Below are 24,436 nucleotides of genomic sequence, written 5' to 3'. Positions count from 1 at the left end.
AGGTTATGAGGGTGGAGCCCTCATGAATGCGATTAGTGTTCTGATCAGACACCTCACAGCCATCAGAACTGTGAGCACTAAGTTTCTGCTGTTTATAAGTTGCCCAATCAGTGATGACATCATTACATATCACATAGCCTCTGGAAAATTCTACTACTCATGAGAGAATGAGAGTGAAAAAAGCAAATGATGTCTTGGTATTATGACAAAAATAGGGTTGACCTTGCAAACTTCCTGAAAGAGTCTTGGGACTTTCAGTTACTCCCATACTACAGTTTGAGAACCACTGCTATAAATTAAACTCCAGAGGAATTACAGGTCTAAACCTGGAACAAAATAAAAATGTTATAATCATTAGAAGAAATTATAAGTGAACACCTTGATAATCACAGGGGAAGGAAGGATTATTTAAATGTACCATCAAAAGCATAAAGGAAAAGCCTAATAAATTTGAACACTCCAAATTTAGTAATATTGTTTGATAAAATATCCTAGAAACAATATTTAAAGGAAAGTCACAGTCTGGGAGAAGATAATTGCAACACATATATAAAACAAAGGATCAATATTCAGATAATATAAGTTACTTTTATAAATAAGAGAAGAAAAAGTTGTCTGAGATTAAAACAAATGGACAAAATATCCAGGTATTAGTCCTTTATGTGAATAAAGCTACTGATCCATCTTCCTTCGGTCAGAGGGTCTGAGCTCCCACAGGAAGACTTTTATGTCTTATGGTGCTAAGCAAGGTAGGGAAAGCATTGGGTAGGAATGAGGTCAGCTGCCTTCCACTGCTTTTCACAGTCATCAAAGCCAATTTCTTAGGCTTAGAAGATTTTTGTCTTTTAAATAGATTTTTTTCATTTCTTATTCTCTTTTCTTCTATACCAGGGGTTCTCAACCTTCCTAATGCCACGGCCCTTTAATACAGTTCCTCATGTTGTGGTGACCCCCAACCATAAAATTATTTTTGTTGCTACTTCATAACTGTAATTTTGCTACTGTTATGAATCATAATGTAAATATCTGAGATGCAGGATGTATTTTCATTGTTACAAATTGAACATAATTAAAGCATAGTGATTAATCACAAAAACAATATGTAATTATATATGTGTTTTCCGATGATCTTAGGCGACCCCTGTGAAAGGGTCGTTCAACCCCCAAAGGGTTCGCGACCCACAGGTTGGCGACTCACAGGTTGAGAACCACTGTTCTATATGAATGAAAAGAGCATTTGCTAATTATCCCACTTTCAAGTAAGTGTATATACCTTAGTGTGTGTGTGTGTGTGTGTGTGTGTGTGTGTGTGATATTTCTCTACTTATTATTTTTTGGCTTGCATATCTAATCATTTAGTGGACAAAGGTTTTATGTGTATACCATGCAAAAACACATATCCAGGCTGAGTATAAGATTTTAGAATCAAAAATAAGAACTTTGGCCCTGACTGGTTTGGCTCAGTGGATAGAGCGTCGGCCTGCGGACTGAAAGGTCCCAGGTTCGATTCCAGTCAAGGGCATGTACCTTGGTTGCGGGCACATCCCCAGTGTGGGGTGTGCAAGAGGCAGCTGATCGATGTTTCTCTCTCATCGATATTTCTAGCTCTCTATCCCTCTCCCTTCCTCTCTGTAAAAATCAATAAAATATATTTTAAAAAAAAATAAGAACTTTGGAGAGAAGCTAAACATGAAAAGAACGGAAAATGTCAGCATGTACTCCGCCATCCTCCTGCTACTTGATCCTGGTCAGAGGGAAATCAGGATTCAGTGATGAAGACCACATCCTGTTACCATGGAAATGATTGTGCTGTCACAAATTTAGTGCTCTGACTTCATGGTGAAGAGGAACAGATGGTCTGGATGAGAATAAAGACCCAGGTTAGCAAAATTATTTGGAGAATGAGCCATCCGTAGATTCTTTTTGGAAGTAGGTAGGAACATAAAAAATAACTACTTCATAGTAGCTTTACAAAGCCCACTGAGCAAGAAGGAGCTTAGCCAGGGTAAAACTTACAAAGCTCTCTTCCAATGAGAGGAAAAGAAACACTTTACTGTAGGATGAAGCACAGGTAAGAATAGGGTACAACTAGAACTCTTAGGGCCAGCAGTGAGGCCCACATGTGCCACACTTTTTACACTGTCCCATTTGGGGGCATTTCTGGCTTCAGTGTTGACTTGATTTCAGCATTCTGGATCATACATTTCCAAACAACCTCAAGACCACAGGCTTGGATAGTTGGGCTAGTAGGGTAGGGCCTGGTATAGGGGCATCTTGCCTCCAAGTGGCCACAGACCAGACCCAATTCTCCAGCCGTGCTGGTGGTCTGGAAATCAGTCTCCACGGATAGAACAATAAAACCAAGGCACCCCCAGCAACTAAAAAAAAAAGACCAAAAGCATTAACTTTCAGCTTGGTAGCTTTCTATCATGACATTGTTCTTTTAAAGGGCAATGAAATTTCCCAAGCTTATACATGCTATAAAATCACTCATTGTTAGAAACACACTTTTTATTTGGAGTAGAGGCAACAAGAAATTTCCCAGCATTATCGCCCGCTGGGGGTGATTATCAAGTAAATTAACCAAGAGAAGCTAACATCAGATAGTAACTGTTATGTGCCAGCCTACAATTTTTTTTGAAATAACTTTAGATTTACAGAAGAGTTGCAAATATAGTACAGAGAGTTCACGGACATCCTTCATCCAGCTTCCCCTAACATTAACATGTTATATAACCATCGTTCAATGATTGACCCTGTGAAATTAACATTGGTACAACTATTAACTACAGACTTCCTTCTGATTTCACCAGTTTTTCCATTAGTGTCCCTTTTGGTTCCCAGATCCAATCCATGTTAGATTTTATCTTTACGTCTAAGTCCCTTCAATCTGTGATACTCAGTCATTCCTTGTTTCTCATGACCTTGACAATTTTGAATAGTACTGGTCAGGTATTTTGTAGAATATCTCTGGATTGGGTTTTTTCTGATTTTTTTTTCATGATTAGACTAAATTTATGGATTTTGGGAAATAATATCACAGAGGTGAAGTACCCGTTTTATCGCATCTCATCATGGGTACATTGTATCAACATTACTTATTACCAATGTTGTTAATTTTGATCACTTGGACCAATCAGTGTCTGCCAGATTTCTCTACTGTAAAGATACTATTCTTCCCTTTTATAGACTCTGTTAGGAGAACTTAGTCAGTCCAATCCACACTCAGGGAGAAGGGAATTAAACTTCAGCTCCTAGAAGGCTAATTATAAAAAAATTTGTGGATACATGTTTAAATCATCACAATAATTAATATTTTTTGGTGAGATACTTTGAGGGTATACAAACATTCTGCTTTTCCTGTTTCATCTACGAATTTTAGGGAATCTTGCTTATAGCAATTATCATTGTTTTGCTCTAATGGTGATTTTCAATTTCCCCTACAATTTTCCTTCTACACTTATTTGGAATAATTCTGTAAGAAAGATGTTGTCCTCTCCCTTCTAATTTACTTACTGATATCAGTATAGACTCGTGGATATCTATTTTAGTCTTTGAATTATAATGCTATGCTACAATTATTTATTTTGCTGTTCAAATTGTTCCATGTTTGGCCATGGGGGTGGTAGGTTGGCTTCTGTGTCCTTTTTATATGGCCTGTACAGGAAAGAGTTACCATAGCAGGCCCAGGGCTGCTATCTTTAGAAGGGCCTGCTGCCAAGGTTGCCCTTGGCTGGCATCTGGGAACTTGGCTTGTGAAGAGTTCCTCACGCTGATATGGAACGTTCCCGACACTGGGAAGGTTTATTTTTTCCACTTCAGGTACCAAACACCTGCTTCCTTCTGAGATCCTGGGATTTGCCAGTCAGAGAATGCCTACATGACTATCCCCCAATAAAACCCCTCAACTCTGAGTCTCAGATGGGCTTCTGGAGGAGAGACATAGACATGTGCCCCTGCATGTTCACTGTTAGAGAAGGTAGCACACCTGGTGTGTCTCCTCTTGGGCTGGCAGGGACAGTATCAAAGGCCTATTGATAGATTTCTCCAATGTATCTTTTTCTCTTCATGATCTGCTGTGTAACATTATTCTGTCATTGTGATAAATTTTAGCCATTAATGCAACTATAGGCTGAGTCCTATGAGTCATTGTGTGAGTAGTCTTAGATATGCCCCAAACGTGCCCTATCCTTTATTATTGTAGCACTTCCTTACTTTAAGGCACTGTAGGCAGCTACAGACTTGTATTTTCCTTGGTTGAGTCATATAATCAGCCATTTCTTCAAGAAGCCTTGGTTTCTTCTATTGGAGGTTGATATTTAGAAAGCAAGATCTGGGTGCTCATTGCTAATGGGGTATCATTGCTTGTAGGACCTTTTTTGAACCGATAAACAAGGAAATGTGTGTATGTTTACTAACCCATATACTAGCATACACACAAATTAATATTTACTTCTGTATCTTTCTACCCATGTGTATACAACAGGTAGTGGATTCATACTAATTATAGTCAACTTTAATCTAGAACCACAGGGTTCATTCTAGCCTTCTCTGCTTATTTCTAACTTCTTTCTTTGATAGTGAGAAAACTTGTTTTTTTGTTTAACCATAGTATACATGCAAAGTAGTTTCAGAATTGCTAACGTATACAAATTGTGTCATAGCAGCCCTAGTTGAGACAGAAAGTAGAAAAGAGAGTTTTCTTTTATGAAGGGTAATAAGAGCCTTTTCCTTTGCCAGGTCTGTTGTATCAGTCAAGCTACATACAGCTGCAAGTCACAGAATATGTGACAAACAATGGCTTAAGCAATTAGCACATTTATCTGGACATGGATGGCTCCAGTGTTGAGATGTCGTTTGATGATGCCATCAAAATTCTTAAAAAAAAAAAACTTCATTGTTGAAAGTATTACATGTGTCCTCTTTCCCCCACATTGCCCCTTCTAGCCAACCAAAAATCTTTTAAAAAACTTTTCGACTCTAATATCTTTGAGTATTCAATGTTCATTCTCAGATAGTCAGCTTATGGTAACAAAATTGCTGCTGTAGCTCCAAGATCACATCCTCATAAAATTGTTTGAACCCCCACCTCTGTTTTCATCAGGAATAAAAGTGAATCCCCCCTCTCACCCTAGCTAATGTGCCCTCATGTATCATTGGCCAGAACTGGGTCACCCAGTTACACTGACTCCAAAGGTAGCTGGGACTGAGAGCCTAAAAAAAGGAAGAAGAGAGTTGGCAACCAACAGTCTCCTACTATCCAAAGGCAACTTCTAAGTCTAGTGAGCAAAAGCATCTCAAACACCCTTCTTTTGACTCTGAAAGTTTTTTCTTGAATAAATTTGCAATCTCTATACTATGGCACTCATTCAAACTAATTAGAAAGAAGATAAATGTGAGTTAGTTAACATAGAAAAGTATAGAATACTTTTAGTAGCTTGTATGTCTATCACTTTAAATTGCACTTATCATTAAGGACTGGGCTCACCAGAAAAGGCCAAGAATTAATCCTTCAGAGGAAGCTTTGGGGAATGAACACTAATCACCTGGGATAAATACATTCTTTGCATACAGAGGGATCTACCAAGCTTCTTAAGCATATTTTTTCCTGAAATTCCCCCTGCAACATGTTTAACATGGGCGTCTTGTGTGTGTGTGTGTGCGTGTGTGTGTGTGTGTGTGTGTGTGTGTGTGTGTTTGGGGGAGGGGGATAAGGAGGGCAAGGTGGAAGAGTGGTTATCACGGGAGCAACTAAAGGGAACTTAGGCAAATTAGCACAATTTTGGCTTCTTAATGTAACTATAACTTAGTTTCCTATATCTTATGACATGGATGCCCAATTAGGATCTTGGTACTTAGGAAAATCTTATTTAGAAAAACAACTAAAACAACAACAAAAAACCCATCAATAATCATCCACTCCCTACTTATCTCTTGTGTAAACATGGATTTCCATATATGAAGTTTGACTAATATATAGTTTACTTTCCTGCCTTGGTTTCCCTTCCTTGTATTATTTTCAATAATATCCAGATCTCTCATAACAAATATTTCCAGGTAAACTCTCCCTGAGCAAGATACTACCCTCTACACACACACACACACACACACACCCCCGCCCCCCACACACACACCCCAAACACAAATATACCAAGCCCCACTTTATGTTCAGAAAACTCCCATTTTGCCTTTTTTCTTAGTGGAGCTGTTAGGAAAAGGTGTGAGCAAGTTTCCTTCTTCCTCCTCTGAATCCCATTCTCTAGGTTGATCAATTAAATCTGATCTGGGTCATTCTCCCATGAGAAATGCTTCCTTTTCTTTCAGCATCCTGGATTTGTTGCACAGCACAATGGTAAGAGAAGAGAGAACAATGCATACGATTCAGCCACCTCGGCAGTTACTTATCCATCGCGTTGTGAAATTGCCTCCTTTTAGGAGCATATTTCATTTCAACCCATATTATGGCTCCTGCATTTTTCCAGAGTGGCGGAAAGAGCAAAAGATCCATCATTTCTAATAATACAAACTTTGATTACTTCAAAGTACTCTTTCAGCGCTACTCATATGAGGAAATGAACTCCTATTATACATTAATGACACTTTTTCTACCGTGATGAATTTGCTCAAATCATCTCGGAAACCATCTCAACTATCTTTTAGGGCCTCAAGAAAGATTTTAAAGCATCTTCACCAAAACTGGCCTGTGCTTACCTTCTGCCACGAAGTCTTCCTGGAAAGAGACATGCCTGGGGACTTAGGCACCCGAGAACCAAGAGCAAGTTCAAAGATCAGCTGAGCCAGAGCACGTGTAGTCTCACAGCTGAAGGGGAAGGGAGGCCCCAGCAGAGGTGGGCAGGTGAGAAGGGAAGCAGAGCAGGTGCTGGGGATCACAGGCAGTGAGGGCTGCCTTCTCTACCGCATATTTCAAGTCCAACTAGTGGGACTCTGCCTGACAGTCAGTCTGGGTAGCTAGTGGGCTCAGCCTTTAGCTGGAATTGTCACTGCACAGTGGGCTGGCACAGCAGTCTTTCTGTCCTCATCCAGGTTAGTTATCACATTGGAGAGTCAAGAGGCCCTCAGGCACTCCATAGTCCTGCATCAATGAATCTTCCTTCAGAAAGGCAGTGTGGGGCCTTGCTATAGGAAGGGGCCCTGGACTCTTAACAGGCCTGGTTCGAATCCTGCCTGTGCCATGGGTAGCACTGAATGATCTTGGGCAAATCTTTTGATAGGGGCAGAAATAGAACATTAGGGACCAGGTATAATTATCCTATATAATAAAACCCTAATATGCAAATCAACCGAACGGCAGAATGACCAGTCGCTATGATGCTCACTGACCACCAGGAGGCAGATGCTCAATGCAGGAGCTGCCCCCTGGTAGTCAGTGCACTCCCACAGGGCAGCACCGCTCAGCCAGAAGCCAGGCTCACGGCTGGCGAGTGCAGCGGTGGTGGCAGGAGCCTCTCCCGCCTGCGTGGCAGCACTAAGGAGCAGCGAGCTGAGCAGTAAAGAGCAGAGAGCAGGCGGGCAGTAAGGAGTGAGAGGGTGCAGGCTGGGCTGAGAAGACCCCCCCCCTCACCCCCAGTGCACAAATGTTGTGCACCGGGCCTCTAGTAGATTAATAAGTTCTCTTTGGCTTAAGTTAGTTTGAATAGGGTGTCTGTTATAGATTTCTGAAATGGTCCCAAATCATACAAGAAACTCATAAAATCTAAAAATGTACAGCTACCAACCTTCAGCCACCTCAAGTACAGCAACAGAATGAATATGGGTTGTGAAGACTGAAGCTAACAGGTACAACTGGTGCAAATTTTTCTTATGCCTCCATATCCTCTGAAATTGGTTATTATTGGTAAGTTTTTAGAGAAGCTTGGCTGCACCACTGTTAATTTCTACATTTCATAAATTTAGGGAGTCATGGAATTAAAATTCTAGGTTAGATCTGACTTGAACAAATTGTGAGATATTGATGTAATAAAAAAAACCCCACAAAACTTTTGTCTTTTAAGTTCCCTATCCTTTATTTAAGACTCCTGTGAGCTAGTCATGTTTTTCATTCAGGTGACTTAAAGAAAGGAGGCAGAGATATTCTCACATGTCATTTCAAGGAATACTTTGACTTCTTATTCATTACAATTCTTTCTGATAGAACTTGTTTTTATATATCCTATTCCTGCTTTTGGGAAAACTTTATAAGTAGTGAGCTCTTTAGTCATAAGATGAAAATAATGATTTGTACGTGCCCCTCCCCTCAATATCTGAAAGAAGCAATTATGAATAAATAGGCAAATATCTGAGATAGCTGAAGAAATTTGTTTCTTTAAATATTTTTATTGATTTCAGTGAGGAAGGGAGAGGGAGAGAGAGATAGAAACATCAATAATGAAAGAGAATCATTGATCAGCTGCCTCCTGCATGCTCCCCACTGGGGATAAAGCCAGCAACCCAGGCATGTGCCCTTAACCAGAACCCAACCCAGGACCATTCAGTCTGAAAGCTGACACTCTATCCACTGAGCCAAACCAGCTAGGGCTGGTTTTTATTTATGTGGGTGTTTTTTTTGTTTGTTTTAGAAGTTTGTTATTTTTAATGGTATACAATACCTATTGGTTATAAAGACCTGTATCCTATTTTTACCTTTCACTGTGGTACCTATATAATAAAAGTATTACATTGCCATGTTTATAATTGCTGGCCAGGTCTTAAATTTTAGAAACATCTTTCATTTGTGCAATATGACTTGAATAATTAGATAAATTATAAATCTGAGTGAGATTTAGGGAATTTAGAGCTGAAGGCAGAAGGATTTTGATCTAGGGACATTTTTCACTCCATGGATGTAAAAATGTTTGCTTTTGAAGAAGATGGGGAGAATAATGCCAATCATTTTAGCTGTATCCTTGAAGATGTTTGTCTTGAAGAGAAGTAAAGAAAGCAAAAGAGAGAGAGAACTATGCAAATATAGAGAACTGTAGAGAATCCTAAAGAGTCATGGGATTTCTCAGTCATTTCCCGGAGTAATATTATTTTTTTTACCAGGAAAACATAAAATAAATATTTAATATCTGACTTTATCTCAGGAACTGAAGGAGATGTGTGCCCTTTTGCTCTTCCTATAAAGGATCCCTAATATTACTTTGGAACCCAGTTTCATAAACATGAAATGGTTTTACCCTGATTTGTGATGCAAATGGATGATTAATCCAAGCTAGGTAAATAGGGAGATATGTGAGCATAAGTACCCACACTGCTAGATTTTACATATGCACATTTCACACCGGGGCCAATAGACACTTAAGCCTGCCCATCAGAACAGATATTTATAGCAGGGAAAGTTCTGGGCTGGACTGTCTGCCTTGAGCCATTTGGAAACCGAACTAGCTGGAGCAGATTGCAAGATTTAGGCTGTGGGAGAATAACTCTGGTTCCTTTTCAGCCTAAAGCAATTATCCAGCTGTTGGAAAGTTGAAATATTGGACCAAATTATGTTGCCTAAGTTAAAATAAGCACCACTGAGAATAGCTCACTCTGTATATTAAGGTACATGTATTATGCAAGAGACTTGACATTCCTATTTCTATATCTTATAAGTCAGCCTCGGAATCTTAACTGAAAATTAATTTGCTTTTAGTATGCTTTTTGGCTATTTGTTTTCAAATCCATTGTCTTCTAAGATTGTAACTTCCAGAACATTCTTGACAAAGTCATTAATAACAAAATCTAAACAGTCCTGGATGGTTTAGCTGAGTGGACAGAGCTTCCGCCTGCGGACCACAGGGTCCTGGATTCGATTCTGGTCAAGGGCAAGTACCTGGGTTGCAGGCTCCTCCCCGGCTTGGGCCCTGGGGTGGGGGTGGAGGGAGTGCATGCTGGAGGCAACCAATCTATGTGTTTCTCTCACATTGATATTTCTCTCTGTCTTTCCTTCTCTCTTCCACTCACTCTAAAAATCAATGGAAAAATATCCTCGAGTGAGGATTAAAAATAATAATAAAAATCTAAACACACACACAAAAATACGTATGTTGAACATAACAACTGTGGAGTTTGGCCTAAAACTGACAATATGCTTTTAAAAAAAGTCATTTACTCACACATGGTCTTATTTGATACATACTATACCCCTGTATGTATAGTACACAGGGCATGTAATATAGCAGCTCTGGTTCAAAGCCATACAATTAGCAAGTGACACATACAATTAGCAAATGAAACATTTCTTCATTTCCTTCAGGTCCCTGCTCAGATACCTTGTTATTCCTGATCACCTTAAATAAAGGAGAATTTCCCTTTCCTTGTCTTCTTACCCTGCTTCCTTCTCATTATGGTATTTATTACCATTAGATTTATTCATTGTTTTATGGTCTGTTTTCCCCTCTAAAATGTGAGTTGTACTAAAGCAGGGACTTTGTTTTGTTCAAAGCCCCTAAATCAAGTGCCTGACACATGGCAGATCTCAATAAATATTTATTGCTTAACTATAATCATGTTAATTGCCCAGCTAGTGTCATTGTTTCATACCCAAGTCAGCCTCCCTTCAACATCTTGCTCTTTCTGGCCCAATAATCTGCATTCCGTATCAGGGAAGATGCAAACTTCATTATTGATATACACCAATTCTTAGGACCCCTGTATTTAAACTATAAACTTTATACATATTAGGGTTGATTTGCTAGTCAGAATGATTTAACAAGTATTTATTGCACACCTGTTACATACTCTTGGACAAGCAATTTACCCAAGAATCTTGAAGCCCAGGAAAGGTAAATATTTGCATTTGTGGAGCTAATGTTCAGAATTATTATGTACACCTGAGACTAATACAATGATATATGTCAATCATATCTCAATTTTTAAAAGGCCAGTTCAAAAAAGAAGAGTTATTAGGTCTATATATTATATCAGAACAGAACACTTGCTCGCTTTTCACACTTCCCTTTCCCATCTTTCTCAGTCTCTACCTGTTCATTTCCATAAGCCAAATTTCTAGACATTTTCCTAGATTTCTCTTTCCCTCATCTTCCAAATTCAATCTCTTTGCAAAGCTCAAAAACTCTATTTACAACACTTATCCTGAGACCCTTTGCTTCTCAGCAGCGTCACCTCTATAAATCCTGGTCCAAGGACCATCCCATTTGCTTAGCCTGCCAGCAGATTTTCCTAAATGCTTTCCTTGTCTTCCTATTTCCCACCTAGCAGCCAGACCTGTCTTATAAAAGTGTAAATTATAAATCACTCCTCTGCTTAAAAGCTTCAATGGGTTCCCCCCACTAGATACCCCACTTATTACAAAAGACATTAAGTGATATATGAACAACAGCCAAATAAAGATACATAGACACAGGCAATTCTGTCCTCCTAGACTACAGCTCGGGGCCCAGCATGTTGGCACCTGGAAGCATTCTGTTTCCCTTGTAGAAGGTCTCCAATGGCTTCCTTATTTCATTCCTCTCTAAATTATTCCAAACCCTACCTTAACCTATAAGCCCTACTTTATTGGATCCTGCTCACAAGTCCAATCGTCTCTCTTAGGATTTCCCCCTTTATTCATATACTCTAGCCACACTGGCCTTCTTTCATTTCTACGAGCACAATAAACCCTTACCTGTCCCAAAATATTTGTACTAGCAACTCCTTGTCTTTTAGGTTTCAGTTTAAATCTTACCTGCCCAGAGAGGCCTTCTCTAACTACTTGATGTAAAGTGGTCCCCTTTCCTCCACTCACAGCCAGAGAGTAAATTACACTCACCGATGGAGCATTGCACAACTGCCATCTAAAATTTTCTCGATCTGTTGCGTATTGTCTGTTTCCTTTCGGTGGAATGTACAGTCGGTGAAGACAGGGACTTGGCTTTATCAGCAGATTTTATAACCAAGCCTAAACACAACAGTGAGCACTCAAGAAACATTTATTGAATGCGCACATCTTTGCCTCATTTTTGGCAGCTTATGTAAGATCACAGTCGTTTTCTAAGACAACTTTAGCTCATGGTGCCCCATTTATGTTCTCCCAATGTGATCTCATTGCTTCAACCCACGAAAGGGAAGAGGGGAAGGATCGAGGCTTCCCTAGTTCTTGGCTCAGTTCAGCAGTTCACAATCATCAGATAAGGGGCAAAACAAAGGCAGAAATAAACACTCCTGAAATGAACAACTGTCATTCCTCACTTAACATCTGAGGAAGAGAGAAAGAAACAGTTCTTCCTATCGAACGCTTTTGGATTTAGAGAATAGATGTGGACAGAAAAGTGTTAGAATGAGGGAGGAAAACTAAATCAGACGGAGGTAAGAGAAGGAGCTCACAACATACTGTAAGTATTCATGGTTCTGGACTTGGATACCACATTTTGTCTGGACAGACACTAAAAAAGCAAGCGGGATGGAATGAGGTAGGGTGGGGGGAGAGAAAGGAAGGTTGAGAGGCGCGAAAGAAGCTGGGAAGGAAAGAGAAGGACGGAGCAGAGCAGTACAAAAGCAGCCTCGGATCTTGCCGGGGATGCAAGCGTTAAGGGGAGGCGGGGAGTGACGCGGTTTGCGTCTGTAGCGGCTCCTTGGAGTCCACAGCATCCAACGCCGCCGGAGCCTCGCCTTCCTTTCTCTCTCTGCAGACATCGAGACACAAAAAGAGAAGCGACCCCGCGACCAGCGCGAGGAGCCCACCCTCACCATGACCGAGACCACCAAGACCCACGTTATCTTGCTGGCCTGCGGCAGCTTTAATCCCATCACCAAAGGGCACATTCAGATGTTCGGTGAGTCCTCCCGCCCACCCCCCGGGGCTGCTTCCGCCTCTCGCCGGTCCCCGGCACCGGTGTTTTCCTGGGCGACTGAGCTGGGAGGCGAGTGGCCCTTCGGAGGGGTGCGCTGGCTGATCCCGCTGGTCGAAGGTCAGCCCCTCTATTCCCGGCTCCGGGGAGGGGACGCTGACTGCGCTTTCGAGGCGTCACTTGCTCGGGCCAGACCCGGCTCCCAGGCTGGGGGCCGGGGGTGGGGGGTGCGGGGTGGGGGGAAGGCAAGAGGTGGGGGAGGGGAAGGGGCGAAGGTGCGCGTTGGTTTGGGCTGGATGGGAGGTCGAGGTTCGAGAACTTGGGTGCGGCTGTGCGGTGGTTTGGCTACTTGGCTGCTGAGGATCGGGATGGGGGCAGAGGTTGGGGCGCGGAGACGCGAGGAGGAGGGCGTTGGAGGTAGCGTGCGGTTTGTTTAGGCTGGGCGGAAAGCTCGAAGGCGTTAAATGATGTCTATGCATCTGAGACACAAACATTACACTCACAACAACCAGTAACACGTTAATGTAGGGCTTGGATGGTGGTTGGGGTGGCCCGGGGCGGGGGGAATGTTTGCGGGTGGTGCACCGTGTTTTGCCCGCGGGAGGTGGATGGTTGAATGAATGGGGCAGAGGAAGGGGGGTGCTGGCCAGCTTGGGCTTGGCTGTGGGGACCCGCTGCCCGGGAGGGGGGCGGGGGCGGGGGCCGGGCGGCCGCGGCCGAAGGCCTTCCCCAGCTGCTGTGGCTGGATCTGGACCCAAGTTGGCTGACGTTCTTCCCAGGGCGGCGATGGCACCTGGGAGGCTTGTGGTGTGCGAGTGTGTGTATATGAGTGTGTGTATGTGCGCGCGCGCTCACGCGATTTGGGGCGGGTGTGTGTGTGTGTGTGCACACCATCGCGCCGTTTGTTTCTTGGAGGCTTTGGGCTTGGAGAGAGAGGGAGCGAGCCGGCTCTTGGCTGCTGGTTTGGGATTAGCAGGGGCAAGGGAAAGGGGATCGATGCCTGTCGGAGATCTCCGGCCAGACTCATAGGCGCGGGGGTGTGCACGTTTAGACCCTGAGGGAGGGACGCGGAAGCAGGCTTAAGGAGAGATTAGAAGTTGGGGGTGCTTTTTTTTTTCTTTCCTGACACCGAGGGAAAGGAGAAGAGGAGAACGAGTGGGCTGGGGATGGATGAGTGACCGTGGGAGGCGACCCGGGCGGTCGACAGGGCGCTATCCAGAGGCGGCGGTGCTGAAATGCAGGGTGTGCCGGACCTGGCTGCGGGCACACGTGTTTACCGGGAGCCCGAGGATCGCTGAGCTCTTCTAGGGCTCTTTAGTGAAAACCACATCATATCGGCAAACACTGGGAGAGGTGTCTTACGCTAAAAATATTCTCTCTAAACCTAAAAGGTGCGTTGAACTGAGCCCGCTTACTAAACATCTCACAAAAAGAATACAGAATTACTCTGAGCCAAGGGCAGATGGGTAGGCGAGGAGGGGGACTGAGAGGTAGCCATCCTTTCCTCACCATCCCTTCAGCTTTGAAAGGCGTTTTATTAGGAGCTAACACCTACTTATCTAGTAAATAAAGACTTTTTGTTAAGCATCAGGGTAGAGCAGAGCATCTCTTCAGTCTTCTAAAGGAATATCAAACAGAGCCTCGGGAACACGGTACTTTCACTTTCTTTTGCTTCTGATGTCTTCAGCCTTGTCCTTGCTTTTCTTTCCGCTCATATTTTCTCTAGCCATTTTATGTGGGTGTACTGTAGTCCTCTCACTTGCCCAGATGGGGATGGACTTTTCCTCTGGAACTTCTTGGCTCTAGGAATTTTTCCTGAGCCAGGAGACACTCCGCCTTCTTCCTGGGGCCAAAGATGTAGTTTTAATCCTGCTTGTGTTGGGGTTTGCGAGAGGGACAGATTTAGATAGAAAGCCAAGGATTCTGTCTTGCGTCTGAAGGGAGTTTGGTAACAATGATAAAGGCTTTTATTAAGTCAATGCTGACCTGCCAGTTCTTCATGACTTTAGAGGATAGAATATGTGGAAAAAGGAATGGATTACAATAGGGAGGTTTAGACAGAGAATAGGTGAAAGAGACTTTCGACAGTAGTGACTGTTTGCTTGTTATTGGAACCGAGGAAGAAGACAGTATCTGTCCATAAAACCTTTTGAGTGTCCATTAGTCACATGTAATCCAGAGAACAACGTGGAAGGAGGAGGTGGTATGCTCACTGTGCAAAAGTCTTTATTTAATTAGGTTAGGAGCTTATAACCTAATAAAGGATTTATCACATGTGCATGTGAAAAGGAAACAAGAACACAAAGTATATATTCAACTATTTTTTGTACAATCTGTCATGGGAATCTTAGAGCTCATGATAAATATTGTAATTGATTTTTGTAGAGTAGTTTCTAGTTTACAAAGCCTTTTCATATATGTTGTGTCACATTCCTAACAGCAAACATATAAGAAAGGCACTGTTATCTCCATTTTACAAATGAAAAACAGATGTTCAGAGGCTAAGGGACTTTCTTAAGTGGCTTAAGTGACATGGAGAGCATGTGGTAGACTTGAGACTTTCTGAGTCCACTTGCAGAGGCCTTTGAACTTACCAAAGGCAGGGACAAGTGCTCACTAATCTGCTGACTGCATAATTCCATGAACTCTATTTCCCTCAAACATATACTAATAGAGATTGCAAGCAAATGGGCCATCAACTAAATGAGATTCCTAAATATGCATTTCCTTAAGAGCTCCTTCCCACTTCTAAAGAAAACAATTACCCACAAACTATTTTCTTCTTTTCAATGGCTTTTTAAATTTCCTCCCCAACAATACATAAATAATTAATGCAATAAAATTATCAACAGTTTCTTTAAGGTGCCTTAAATTTGTAATGGAAACATTTTTTTAAAGACCTTAACAGAACTTTGGTGTTAGACACTTTTAATAGAGCTTTATTTTGAAATGCACTTGTTAACCAAAGAAAAAAAACTATCAATAAAAAGAGAGGTGGCATTCAGAACTAACAACTCACTACCTCTGTAAAGTAGTACTTGTACGGTTGTCAATATTTGTAAAATATTTTAAAATGAAATTTCCCCTTTACTTTGAAAGGGGAGTTGATATTATTCCTATTTGTGGCTATAGAAACATATAGTAAAAAAAAACATTTGTGTAGAGATATCTGAAACCTATATACTTTACTGTAATTAAAATGTTTTCAGGGCTAAATACAAAATTTTTGGAAAAGTAAACCCATGATCTAACAATGTTTTATTTCATGGGTCTACCTTATTACATAAGAAGATAATGTTATGCTAGTTTTTCAAACATGTACTTTCTTAGTTCATAAGTATATAGTATATAGATATTCTATTTCAGTATAACTCTTTTTTATATTTATATTGCTAAATTTGTCAATGAACCTACCACTGGGAAATCAGATAGCAAATTAAATAGAAAAGTAAGAAAACAACTGATCAGATTAGTTTTGCCATAAAAAAAATTAAGGAGTTGAGGGACTTGATCACAGCAGAAATGTATCCTGTTTCTTGATGGTTACAAAATAATTGGATTTCCCAGTTTTTCTAATTCAAAATATTTTTGCTCTGAACCACTGGGTCTTTTGCTGAGACACGATCCAATTTGTAACTCCCAAAGGGTAATGAAGATGGCTCTCTCTATTTGTTGTGGAAGTGGAAATGCAGCCCCCGTTGCTACAACTAGAAGTCAAATGAAAAATGAGTTTGAGTTGCTACTAATATTTAGAGAACTGTCAGAAACCGAGAAATTATTTAATATGCTTGCAATGCCCATTTTAAAGACACACATTTACTCCATAATAGTTGTTAAGTAAATAAAAAAATAAGTATAGACTCTTGTTCCAGCTAGAGGAATCAACTACACACAAGGGCTGAGGTGGGGAGACAGACAGCCATGACACATTAGAACTAAGAAAAGTTCAGAAAGGGAATGAGAGATAAAACTGGGAAAGTAGGTGGAAATAGGATGAATTACAGAGGCTGATAAGTCATTTAAAGAATTTAGATTTTATCAAAATTAAATGGATAATCTCTGCGTTGTGTTAGGCAATAGTTGTGAAAGTAATCTATACATGACTGAGAAAGAATGAAAACTTAGTTTTGAAAGTGTTTCTTTAAAAAGGTTCAAGTCCAAATTTGATAATATTGTCCCCTCAGCCACCAATAATGGTCCCTTAATATATATTTAATAATACTGTGAAATATACACTTTTTAGTACAGTTATCATTCATTTCTAAAGTGTTTTAAATCATCCCAAATTGCTTAAAAATATTCTAAGGACACAAAGGTATGCATTACATATTTCTTCAACACCAGCTTTGTTTTGTTTTTAAACAATAACACAAATTTTGGTCAAAACAAAGACATTTAAAGTAATTATTTAGGATTTGATGTAACAGACTAAGAACTGGGATAGAGGGATTTATTTTATAGAGAATTATATTATTTATTCATATGTCCCATATCTCAATATATGTAAATGTAGCATCAGTTTGCAAGGGATAAAGTTTTCCATTGCCAGAGGTTTTCCAATTATAATTATTCAATTGCACGGAATGCACTTGCTGTTTTTGGATACAGTTTGGCAGATAGCTTCAGAAATATTTTAGCTCAAAAAGATGTCAACAGCTTACATGGTGGTGTGACTAAGGCCATCCTCCTGACAATGAGGCCATCCTCAGTGACACATCCTATAAACTGTGCAGCAATGGCAAATGTTACAAACTATCAGCATCAGCATCTTCCCCACTGTCATTTTAAAAATGGAGCTAAACTGATTTGAAATTCTTTACATACTACTACCATTCAACTGTTTTCCATTAAATCTATTGCACAGTTCTCTTAGGTCTGGACAAGTGAGCCAGCCCGGACAATTCTTGTTATTCTGGGGATAAGGGAGTAAGAACAGAAGGTGGAAGAGGAGTAAGACTCAAAGGTGGGGATCGTGGCAGCTAAATAGCACTCTTTTTCTACTCTTTCTCCAGCATCATGTTGCCTCTACATGGGTAGCCATGCCGCTACATCTTTATTTATTTTTTTTTACATCTTTACCTTCTTTAATATTTGCCCAGCAGTAGGAGGGTAAGTAAAGTACAGCCCCTAGATAACACTAAATACACATAGTGCTTCCCTTGTTCCAGTCTCTTAGGTCAAAAACCTTGGGCTAATGCTTGATCCTTCTTTCTTTACACATCTCATCTATGTCAGCAAGTGTTTTTAGGGCTCTCTATCTTCAAAATATAACTAGGACCAACCACTTTTCCCCATGTGCAACCCGGGTAGAAGCCACTGGCATCTTTTATCTGAATTACTGGCCCCAATGCTCAATCCTCAACAAAATAGCCAAAGCGATCCTTTTGAGATGGAAGCCAGACATAAGTCAGATAATTTTGTTCCTTTTTTCAAAATCCTCCAGTGGCTCCCCATCTTATTCAGAGAGAACATCATTATAATGGCTTACAAGACCTTCATGGTCTGCTACCTTTCCCCATCACTGTTTTTATTTCTGTATTGCTCTTTGAAATAAAGAGGACTTTTCCTTTTTTTAATGACTTTATTTATTTATTTATTTTTATTTTCTGAAATGGAACCATTGTACATTGTTCAGGCCATATCTATTGAAGGAAGAACCGAGTGAAAAATTAGACTGCTATACAACCCACCCAAACAGTCAATCAAACAAACAACTACTCTGATGGGAAGCTGTTCTCACCCAGGTTCTAAATGTACCCCCTTTTACTTCAATGGGACGGCCCCTCCTCGTTCAACTATGTTAGATTTGGTGAACTCCATTCACCCTAGTGTGATTTCCATGATTTTGTAGAATTTGGATCATGTGCCCAGCTGTCTTTTCCACAGACTTAATAGTCTGAAGCATAAGGACCATGGAGATCCTTTCTTTTGACACTTGTATTCAGCTCTAATCTTTTCAGGGGTCTCAAACAAGAATATTTCTGCTCTTTCTATAAAGGTGTGGGTCTCTATGACCTTGAAATTTATTATTATTATATAATTTAAAGCCTCAAACAAGTGACATTTCAGTGCGTGTAGGGGATGGGTTTTCCAATGCTTTATTCTTCAATATTTTCCCAAATCTTCATCTTGGTACCTAAAGAAAGGTGGACTCCTCATTCCATGGAGCATTGAGATTAAACTACATCAATAACTGTTGGTATTTCTTTTGAAATATTTATGTGCTGATAAATATTTAGCAGTATGTGGTTCATCACATGACCTACAAGATTTTTAAAACAAGGCAAATTTTTGCAAACTTAGGGAATATCACTATTATAAATTAAAATTAAGAAAGACATGCCGAAACTGGTTTGGCTCAGTGAATAGAGCGTCAGCCTGCGGACTGAAAGGTCCCAGGTTCGATTCCGGTCAAGGGCATGTACCTGGGTTGCGGGCACATCCCCAGTGGGAGATGTGCAGGAGGCAGCTGATCGATGTTTCTCTCTCATCGATGTTTCTAACTCTCTGTCTCCCTTCCTCTCTGTAAAAAATCAATAAAATATATTTTTTAAAAAAAAGAAAGACAAAAAACCCAAGACATAATTGCTTCAGTTATCATGAACCACTCTTGCTATGCACAGTTTAAAAATTATTTACTTGTTATGCCCCAGGGAATTTCAGTTTATGTGTTGTGTTTTTTAAAAAATATATTTTTATTGATTTCAGAAAAGAAGGGAGAGGGAGAGAGAGATAGAAACATTGATCATGAGAATCATTAATTGGCTGCGTCTTTCACGCTTCCCCTCAAACTGGGGATCAAGCCCACAACTCGGGCATGTGCCCTGACCGGGAATGAAACTGTGACCTCCTGAATCATAGATTGACGCTCAACCACTGAGCCGTTCCAGCCAGTTGGGAATTGAAGTTTATAATATGTGATTTTTCCCATGCTGTGAATCATGTTACAAAGCATGGGTAAATAGCTCAGTCTTTCCCTATTGCTTTATTACTCATCTCTATATGGAAATTAATAAACTAAATAGCTATTGATTTGAGAATATACTTAGTCTCCTTTAGCCTTTGTATTATCATTCGTATATAGTGTGATTGATTTAAGCCAGGATCAGCAAATTCTACAGCCTGCTGGCCAAATGTGGCTTGCAAGCTAAGAATGGCTTTTACATTTTTAAATGGTTGAAAAAATGTAAAAGAAGAATAATATTTTGTGACACAGGAACATTTTTTGAAATTCAAATTTTAGTGTTCATAAAGTTTTATTCACCTACAACCACACTCATTCACACAAGTATTGTCTAGGGCAGCGGTTCTCAACCTGTGGGTTGCAACCCCTTTGGGGGTCGAACGACCCTTTCACAGGGGTCGCCTAAGACCATCAGAAAACACATATATAATTACATATTGTTTTTGTGATGAATCACTATGCTTTAATTATGTTCAATTTGTCACAATGAAAATACATCCTGCATATCAGATATTTACATTATGATTCATCACAGTAGCAAAATTACAGTTATGAAGTAGCAACGAAAATAATTTTATGGTTGGGGGTCACCACAACCTGAGGGACTGTATTAAAGGGTCGTGGCATTAGGAAGGTTGAGAACCACTGGTCTAGGGCTATTTTCATGCTACAACAGCAGAGCCAAGCACTGTGACAGAAACTGCCTGGAATGAGAGCCTAAAATATTTACTATCTGGTTGTCTACTGAAAACGTTTGCCTACCCCTGATGTAACCTACCTCTGGGGATTGGAATGGGGAGTGAATCTGAAAGGATTCTAAAAATATAAAGCGCAGTTGAAGTCTATTATCCAGAGGAACCCTTTAAAGAACAATTTTTCAATCTAACCTGAATCTCTGAAAAGACTCGTTTGAGCAGCAAATGTAGTTCCAATTTCATAATTGTCATTTTTCTGGCTGACTTAAGAAATGGCGAATTCACAATGGGGATGATTTTCTCCCGTCTGGCTCACACTGGACATTGATTAGCCCCTCTGGCTAATGTTGGATGCTTCTCTGCGGTTGAACAGTAGATATACTTTTCCTGATTCACAGCTACCTAGTCTTTAAATCTAATATTTTACATGCCTTCATATTTGAGGATTTAAAAAGAATTAGCACACCAATTGCATCCGGCTTTTATAGGCTGCGCTTGCAGTTACATCTCGTTTTTCTGCAGCAGCTCACCACCTTCTGAGCTCCAATGGCACTTGGTCTGTACCTCTCTTAGGGCATTTAGCACACTGTGCAGTAGGTTGTAGCTATTTCTGTCCCAAATTTCATATTCTCTATCAGATGTAGACCCCTGCCAGGGTTGTATGGCTTTTTGTATCTCCTAAGATGCCTAGTACAGTGCTCTAGGCGCATGGAAGATACTAGATATATTTAGCAAATGAATGGATGATTGAACTGTTAGGAATATTCAGAATGTCAAAGTTTAGGTAGCATAGGGGATCAGAACTCAGACAAGAATTTGGGAACCAGGAAATACAGAAAAACAGATTCAAGTAGGACAGAGTCAGAACACAGGACAAATAGCAAAGACTCGGGGACCTCAAAACTAAGATGATTGTTGCCTCAAGGTAGGAAGGCAGGTGAGTCCTAGATTGGAACCTTATCCCAGAGTATAGCCGGCCCAGATATCCACAGTGGGAACCTGCAAGTCATGTTTGAGGGCGATCGAGTATGTGTCTTGGCAGGAGTGAAAAATGAGAGTCAAGGATGAAAACAGTTGCCTGGATGCTTTATCCAGATCTATGGTGCATCCAGAACAGCTTCTCCGAGGCAAACGTGGTTTGAGGATGGCAGGGGAACTAAGTTTTCTTTTTATTTACTCTTAGTTTGAAAAAGGTTTCATGTCCATGGCACCTGGCAAAGGGGAACTTGGTATGTTATTTACTCGACTTCAAACAGATGAACAAAAGACCTTGGTTTGTCCATTAGAAGTTTTCATTTTCAGAAACCACAGAATCTCCATTTGAAAACTTTTTCAAAATTCATGCAGATGCCCATCCAGTCGTGAAATCTCTTTAAAACATCTTCTCAAATGTGTGTCCAAACTCCGCCTGAGAGCTTCCAGGGAACACACTCGCCTCCAAAGGAGCCAAAGAGCACTTGGCTCAGTTTTACTTTTTTCAAGATTGTTCCTTCTATTGGGCTGACATAGGCCTTCCCGAGACTTCCGTGTGTTGGCCCTAGTTCTTTTCCTTCAGATCCATGGAGCAGGTCTAATCTCTCTTCTGTTTGAATAGCTGAAGACAGTTGCTCTGTCCTCCTCCTCCAGTCTTCTCTTTAGGCTTACTAAGACCCAGTACCTTCTGCTGGACATCCAGTGCCCATGTTACTCTTCATAACATCCTCGCTTGTCTTCCTTGAATGGATCTTCATTGTCTATATCCCTCTTTAAGTGTTATATCCAGTTCATGATGCAACATTCTGATGTGGCCCTACTGTGTGCTATCTTATCTTTTATTGGACTTAACTTACTATATTTATGGCACTGTGTCTACCTCTTTCGAACTGAATCTGGGTATGGTACCTGCAAGCTATGGGTACCTGCATGCTAAAATATCCTGACATTCTGAATAATCAATCAATTTGGTAGACTAAGCTGCTAAACTAATCCTACTTATTTAAAAATCTGGCTGGTCAAAAACAAAACAAACAACAAAAACCCCTGACCGGTATATCATCAAGGTGTGGTATCCTCTGGAACTTTGCAGTCAACGCACATGCTTAATTATATGAGATGATGTCAACCACACACTGGAGTGACATGTTGCTTTTAGAATAAGAAAGAAACTTTGCTGGTTCCCGGTCAAGGCTGAAACTGGAAGTCTCCGAATTCTCGAGTTACCAAGTTCCTTGATATTTCACTGCAGGGACTGATCTGTTGTAAATGGGTTCTGTTGTTCGTGTTTAAAGGTCCTGGTTTGGGACTGAACTCTGAACTTTCTTCCTATCTTGTCTAGCTCCTCCCTTCATGATTATGCCGTTAGCACTGCCCTTTTCCCAGGGCTCCCATGAGAGCAACCAAAGTGCTCTCTTTCTTTACAGAGGAGAATTTGTCACAACAGAGTTGGGTGGTATCACATTTAAGTTGGGCATTTGGAATCTTTTAAAAAAATCAAATAACAAAAAAGTCATTTTTTCTTCAGGAAATTTCCAAACACATGCAAAAGTACACAGAATGATATAGTGGACCTCAATGTCCCTGTCACCCAACTTCAATAATTATCAATTCACTGCCAATCTTGATTCATTGGTACCTTAACTACTGCCTGCTTTATATTCTTTTGCTGCAAATCCCAGACATCCTCTTGCTTCAAAGTGAGATATTGTTAGCTAGTACATAACTGCTGTCTATATGACCTCCATGTACAGACTGTCCTTTCTCCTTCCCATTTTATGTTTGTTTGCTTGACATTTTGAATTGCAGATGAAGCTGGTGTAGGGACAATGTCTAATTTCCATCTTGGAGCAATACAGTAATGCTTCCCCCCAGTCAACAGTGGGTGACACCTTAGCATTGGCGTTGCCTTTAAAGGAAGGGATTTATGGCCTTTCCCATCTTTCTCACGTCATGGGTGGGGGGGGGGGGGTCTCTGAGGCTCCCCTCCACAGTGGACTCCCGCTGGACACAATGGGCCATTCTTCAAGGACTTCCAACAATCAAGTCTTTATCCCTTGTCATTCAAAGCCATGAATGTCTGTGTTAGAAGATGTTCCTACATCAGTGGTTCCCAACCTGGAGGGGCTTTGAACAACCAGGGTTTCCACAAATCAGAATGATGATCTGGAAACTTCCCTGTATTTCTAAGGATATGTGTCCACCCTCAGTATGGCACAGGCTACAGGCTACGTGTCAAGTTTCTGGGCTTTTGCTTTTATTATTATCAGTTTGGTGTGAGGTAAGCTCATGCCGATCAGGAGTGCTGCTTGGATTTTATTTGATAACCAAAAAGAAAAGAATTTTTTTCTTCTCTTTCTTCATAAGAGGAGGAACATAAACGAATTCTATTTAGTGACAAGTTTGGCTCCTGCGGTAGCATTTGAGTTTTGGGCTTCTGTTTGGCCTGACTTTAACCTCTGTAGAAAATTAAAATAAAACCCTTCTTATTGGTCCCTTAATCCTTTCCTTGTGCTGTTTTAAATCAACTTTTCAAAGTGTATTGTCATGCAATTGTGTGATCATTTGCATTTAAATGTAGTGAATAAAGAACTCCCTGCTGAACCCTTTGGGGATGGATAGGCTCACTATCCTCATTTGCCCAGCAAATCAAATGGCTCTGAATATTCATAAAAAAGGGCTGGAATGACTTCTCCATCTGGAATGTGCTCTTCCCAGCTGCACTTGTTTTGTTAAGATTGGTTCTTCAGGTTTTATTTGTGGTTGTATGGAACTCTGTGCACCGGAAGATGCGGTGGGGAGCTGGTAAGGACAGTCTCAGAAGTGAGTCCCACCCCCATCGTGGCCATGGGGGTACTTTAATGTGGTGTTTCTGGCATTGATCCCCTACACTTGCTTCAATCCTCCACTCAATACAATCTATAGTAATTTACACCACACATTTCTTTTAGATGCAAATTGTTTTTTTTCTGTCTATTGTGATAAAAAATTATTCCTTTTTTTTAAAGAAATGCATAAAGACATTGTGTTTGAGC

General features: G+C 40.7%; 1 protein-coding gene across 1 annotated transcript in view; it reads left to right on the top strand.

Annotated features, from left to right (window-relative positions):
- Window positions 1-12,559: 12,559 nt before the first annotated feature.
- NMNAT2 (nicotinamide nucleotide adenylyltransferase 2) overlaps window positions 12,560-24,436 on the top strand; it is a 98,219-nt gene continuing 86,342 nt past the window's right edge. The window contains exon 1 of the mRNA XM_070397049.1: window positions 12,560-12,755. Within this exon, the coding sequence (XP_070253150.1) occupies window positions 12,671-12,755 (85 nt within the window). The 5' untranslated portion in view covers window positions 12,560-12,670. The remainder of the gene's footprint in view (window positions 12,756-24,436) is intronic.

The sequence above is a fragment of the Myotis yumanensis genome, unplaced genomic scaffold (assembly GCF_028538775.1).
Source record: "Myotis yumanensis isolate MYYU_CA2020_CCGP unplaced genomic scaffold, mMyoYum1.0.hap1 SCAF_17, whole genome shotgun sequence".
Lineage (NCBI taxonomy): Eukaryota > Metazoa > Chordata > Mammalia > Chiroptera > Vespertilionidae > Myotis > Myotis yumanensis.
The sequence above is the reverse complement of the archived record's forward strand: the minus strand, read 5'-3'. Positions and strand labels throughout refer to the sequence as shown.